The 5,061-nt window shown below is 66.8% G+C and overlaps 1 protein-coding gene across 1 annotated transcript in view; it reads left to right on the top strand.

The window, feature by feature from the left end:
- The window catches only part of SBNO2 (strawberry notch homolog 2), a 46,973-nt gene that overhangs the window by 40,813 nt on the left and 1,099 nt on the right, over positions 1–5,061 (top strand). Inside the window, 16 exon segments of the mRNA XM_025040942.1 lie at positions 470–661; positions 916–1,085; positions 1,462–1,593; positions 1,933–2,068; positions 2,168–2,280; positions 2,357–2,428; positions 2,506–2,614; positions 2,798–2,872; positions 2,957–3,100; positions 3,509–3,603; positions 3,677–3,769; positions 3,944–4,075; positions 4,360–4,436; positions 4,718–4,908; positions 5,007–5,055; positions 5,057–5,061. The exon segment at positions 5,057–5,061 is cut by the window's right edge and continues 1,099 nt beyond it. Of these exon segments, the coding sequence (XP_024896710.1) occupies positions 470–661; positions 916–1,085; positions 1,462–1,593; positions 1,933–2,068; positions 2,168–2,280; positions 2,357–2,428; positions 2,506–2,614; positions 2,798–2,872; positions 2,957–3,100; positions 3,509–3,603; positions 3,677–3,769; positions 3,944–4,075; positions 4,360–4,436; positions 4,718–4,908; positions 5,007–5,055; positions 5,057–5,061 (1,785 nt within the window).

Below are 5,061 nucleotides of genomic sequence, written 5' to 3'. Positions count from 1 at the left end.
CCCCTCTCCCGCCCGCCTCTGCCCCGCTCCCGCCCGCCTCTACCCCTCGCCTACCTGCCCCTCGCCTGCCCACCACAGCACTGGCCATGGCCCTCCTGGCGCACCTCCCGTCCCCCCCCAGGGCCTTCCTCCAGCCCCTCCCTTCTGAGCGTCGTCCCAGGTTGGCCAGTCACTCCCACTGCCCGCTCTGCTGCAGAGCACGTGGGACCCTGTAGGCAAACCTGACCCCGGACCCCTACCTCGTTACGGCAGCCCCTCTCCTTGCACCCACCTGCAGGGAGGGCTAGGGAAGAGCGAAGCCACGGCCCGCCGTGGGGTGGGCATCCGGGGGCAGCAGGCCCAGAGGGCACCGACCACCGGTTCCTAAGAGAGACCGGCCAGGGCAGTGTCCAGCCACATTGCCCGTCGTGAGTCGCCGTGAGCTGGGCCCCAGGCTGGGCCCAGGTGACCCTTGGCTCCTCCCCTGCAGGGCGGCCACGGGGCCGAGGAGCCAAGGCGTCTAGGCAGGCATACGAGGCGGCAGGCGTGATCCGAATCAGCGACGACAGCAGCACAGAGTCAGATGCCGGCTTGGACAGTGACTTCCACTCCTCTCCCGAGTCCCTGGCAGATGACGATGTGGTCATCGTGGATGCCGTGGGGCTCCCGGCAGATGACCGGGGTGAGGGCCGTGACCTAGCGTTTCCCCACCTTACAGATGGTGACACAGACCCAGAAGGGAGGTCAGCGGCAGAGCCGGGCTCACGCCCGCAATCAGGGTAGGGAGGGTGTCCGGACCCCTACACCGCCTCTGCACCTGGCTGTCGCTGGGGCTGGCAGGAGCCCTCTTGTCCTCGGGCCCAAGGCCGAGTCTCACCATCGGTGGGGCTATGGCCAGGATGACTGGTCCATTCCCCTGCCCCTCTGGCCTTGCAGGCCCCACGTGCCCTCTGCAGCGGGACCTGCACGGCCCTGGCGTCCTGGAGCGGGTGGAGCGGCTGAAGCAGGACCTGCTGGCCAAGGTCCTGGTGCTGGGCCGGGAGCTGCCTGTCAACACCCTGGACGAGCTTATCGACCAGCTGGGGGGCCCTGAGCGGGTGGCGGAGGTAAGCTCCGCAGCCGCACCACCTGGACTTGGGGCTCTGGCGCCCCCTAGTGGCCTCTCCAAGTTCCTGCCAGTCCTGGGAGTTGGGGCAACGGCAGCAGGCAGTGTCGGGGAGGCGTGCCCACTGCACCCCCACCCCTGCGTGCCCTGGGCCTCTGGGTTCTGGGCCTGGTTTCGGGGTCGAAGACTGGGGTAGTGACAGTCCCAGCTGTGCACCCCGTGGACAGCCTGAGTCCAGGGCAGAGGCGGCGTCCTGGCCCCGGGTCCGCAGCCCCCCCCACACCCAGGGGCACAGGGCAGGGACAGGAAACAGAATCATGGGCAACCCCCCTGGGTGGCCACACCAGCTGACGGCCTGTCCTTCGTTCTGGCCACAGATGACTGGCAGGAAGGGCCGTGTGGTATCCAAGCTGGACGGGACGGTGGCCTTCGAGTCGCGGGCAGAGCAGGGCCTCTCCATCGATCATGTGAACCTCAGGGAGAAGGAACGCTTCATGAGCGGGGAGAAGGTGGGGTCTGGGCCAGAGCCTGGGTGGCCCCCCGGGACGGGGGTGGGGGCGCAGGGGTCTGAGTCCTGAGGGTCCGCCGAGCACCCAGCCTCCAGGTGGGTGCGTGAGTGTGCCCTGGAAGGCCCTGGTGGGAACGCAGCAAGGCGGCCACTCCCTCAGGGGCACAGGGGGAAGGGCCACACCTGATTTTAAGTCCATGTGCCCCCCATGGGTATGCACCCCATCTTGCTGTACGGGTCACCCTCAATGCATCAGGGTGACCCAGCGTGTGGGCTGTGTTAGCAAGGAAGAGCAGGTGGATGCCCGCCCCACCCACCTTTCCAGTCTTTGTCTCCTTAGCTCGTGGCCATCATCTCGGAGGCCTCCAGCTCCGGCGTCTCCCTCCAAGCTGACCGCCGGGTCCAGAACCAGAGGCGCCGGGTCCACATAACATTGGAGCTGCCCTGGAGTGCAGACCGTGCCATTCAGCAGTTCGGTGAGCCCCGCCCACCCCAGGAGGCCCCGCCCTTCTCACCTTGACCCCGCCCCTGCCCGTCTGGACCACCTGTTCCCTGAGAGTCTTCTTTGTCTCTAGGCCGGACCCATCGGTCCAACCAGGTCTCAGCGCCCGAATACATCTTCCTGATCTCAGAGCTGGCGGGGGAGCGCAGGTTCGCCTCCATCGTTGCCAAGCGGCTGGAAAGCTTGGTGAGCGAGGGGGGCTGGGGCGGCCGAGGAGGGGAGCGAGGGACGCGGGCAATGTGTGACGCTCCCATCCCGGCAGGGGGCCCTGACGCACGGGGACCGCAGAGCCACCGAGTCCCGCGACCTGAGCAAGTACAACTTTGAGAACAAGGTACTCGGGGCAGACGGGCTGGGAGAAGAGGGACCCCGGTCCGCGAGTCCAGCCTCTGACCTCGCCCCTCTGTTCAGTATGGCGCCCGGGCCCTCAGCTGTGTCCTCGCCACCATTCTGAACCAGATGGAGAACAAGGTGCCCCTGCCCCAGGGTTACCCCGGAGGGGACGCTGCCTTCTTCCGCGGTGAGCTGGGCGCGAGGCGCGTGGGGCGGTCTTCCTGCGGGAGTGGTTGAGGCACTGGGATGGGCAGACTGGATTTGTGTCCCGAGATATCGCCGACACACAGTCACCAGGGAGGCACCGGTGGCAAGGGGACCTCGGGCGGGCCGGGGCCAGGCACACGTGCGAAAGCCCTCCTTCCCGCAGACATGAAGCAGGGCCTGCTGTCAGTTGGCATCGGCGGGCGGGAGTCCCGGTCTGGCTGCCTGGATGTGGAGAAGGGTGAGTCCCGCACACCCATCCCCCTGGGCCCCGGTCGGGACAGGCAGGGCCTGATGCAGCCTGACGTCCCTCCCGCTCCTCCAGACTGCTCCATCACCAAGTTCCTCAACCGCATCCTGGGCCTGGAGGTGCACAAGCAGAACGCGCTGTTCCAGTACTTCTCCGACACCTTCGACCACCTCATCGAGGTGGACAAGAGGGAGGGCAAATACGACATGGGCATTCTGGGTAAGTGCCGGTGGGGGGCAGGGCCTATCCGCCATGCTCGCCAAGAACACCAAGGGCCAGAGGTCTCAGCCAGTAAAACTCAATTTAGAAAATCAGCTGACTGCTACTTGACTGTCCCCAGGGCAGCCATGCAGAGAGGAGCACCAAAGGGCACACTGTGTGGTCGCGTCTGGCATGAATGGCTGGCAAAGCGGGGTTGGGACCCAGGCCACCAGCTGCTGGGCAAGGTCGGGGCTGGGCCTCTTCTTGGGGAATCCCCACTCTGCAGTGCCGGGGATTGACAGCCCCCCTGAGCCCAGAACCTGGAGTCCACCAAACCGCACCAGGCCTCGGGTGTGCTGAGACCCGGGACCGAGGAGCTGTGCCCCACCGGGCAGGATCCCACTCACCCCAGCATCCTCTCCCCAGACCTGGCTCCAGGCATCGACGAGATCTATGAGGAGAGCCAGCAGGTGTTTCTGGCCCCTGGACACCCTCAGGATGGGCAGATCGTCTTCTACAAGGTGAGTGGTACTGGCTCCCCGCACCGCGCCCACCCATCCCACCCAGGCCCCTAACGTCCATGTGCCGTGGCAGATCAGCGTGGACCGCGGCCTGAAGTGGGAGGAGGCTTACACCAGGTCGCTGGAGCTGACTGGCCCCCATGACGGCTTCTACCTCTCCTACAAGGTGGGTGTCTCTGGGGGAGGACCCCAGGCTTGGGGAAGGGGAAAGGGCTCTGGGAGGCGGGGTGGCTATGTGGTGTCCAGCCTGGCCCCCTCTTGCGCACATGCGCAGTGGAGACCTCCACCCAAGAAGCACAGCGCAGGCCCGACCTCACACACCCCGCCCCTTCCCACTCAGGTTCGTGGCAACCAGCCGAGCTGTCTGCTGGCCGAGCAGAACCATGGCAAGTTCTTCACCGTGTACAAGCCCAACATCGGCCGGCAGAGCCAGCAGGAGACCTTCGACAGCCTGTGCCGGAAGTTCCACCGGGTAGGGGCAGGTCGGGGGAAGAGGCAGGCAGGGAGGCCCCAGGATGCCCACGCCCGGGGCACGCGAGCCCTATTTCTTTAGTTGCCCCCACCGCAGGCCCTCCCTGGCGGGGCTTCTGCAGCCTCCAAACCAGCGGTCCATGCCCAGCCTTGCCGGCTGCCAGGATGGGGTTGCCAGGTGCAGGCTGAGCGGGCCTGAGGCGCTTGGGGCCTCAGTTTTTCCACTAGTGCACTGGAAGCAGGGATGGGCTGCTCATCCCGGGTCTTGTGGCTCTGTCTCCCCAGGTGACGGCAGAGGAGGCCAGGGAGCCCTGGGAGACCAGCTACACCTTGTCACTGAGGCACTGCAGCCACACTGCTTGGTAAGGGCTGGGGCTGGCTGGGAGCGGGTGCCGGGTGCCCCCCATCTTGCCCCCCCCACAGTCCCGCCCATCTCTTCTGGGCCCCTCTCTGAGGGATGGTACCCACACACCGCACAGGGAAGGGTTCCCGTGGGGCATCTGGGGTTGTCCCCGGATCCCCAAGGAGGTGCCACCACAGCCAGGACCTAAGAGATGAGCGGTACTGAGAGCTGGACAGAGGCCCCAGGTGTGGGGCGGAGCCTGCGGGGACGGGGGCGTGTCTAAGCCGCGTCCGCCCGCAGGAACCGGCAGTGCAGGCTGGTGCAGGAGGGCAAGGACTGCGTGCAGGGCCTGCGGCTGCGGCACCACTACATGCTGTGCGGGGCGCTGCTGCGCGTGTGGGGCCGCATCGCCGCCGTCATGGCCGAAGTCACCAGCAGCAGCTACCTGCAGATCGTACGCCTCAAGACCAAGGACAAGAAGAAGCAAGTTGGTGAGCAGGCGCGCGCCGGCGGCGGGCTGGGGCTGGGGCTGGGGAGGCGGGCGCCACACCGGAGGGCCTGACCCGCTGTCGCCGTGCGCGGTCCGCAGGCATCAAGATCCCCGAGACCTGCGTGCCGCGCGTGCTGCAAGAGCTACAGGTCAT

The sequence above is a fragment of the Pteropus alecto genome, unplaced genomic scaffold (genome assembly GCF_000325575.1).
Source record: "Pteropus alecto unplaced genomic scaffold, ASM32557v1 scaffold30, whole genome shotgun sequence".
Taxonomy (NCBI): domain Eukaryota; kingdom Metazoa; phylum Chordata; class Mammalia; order Chiroptera; family Pteropodidae; genus Pteropus; species Pteropus alecto.
This window is presented reverse-complemented; position numbering and strand designations above follow the sequence as displayed.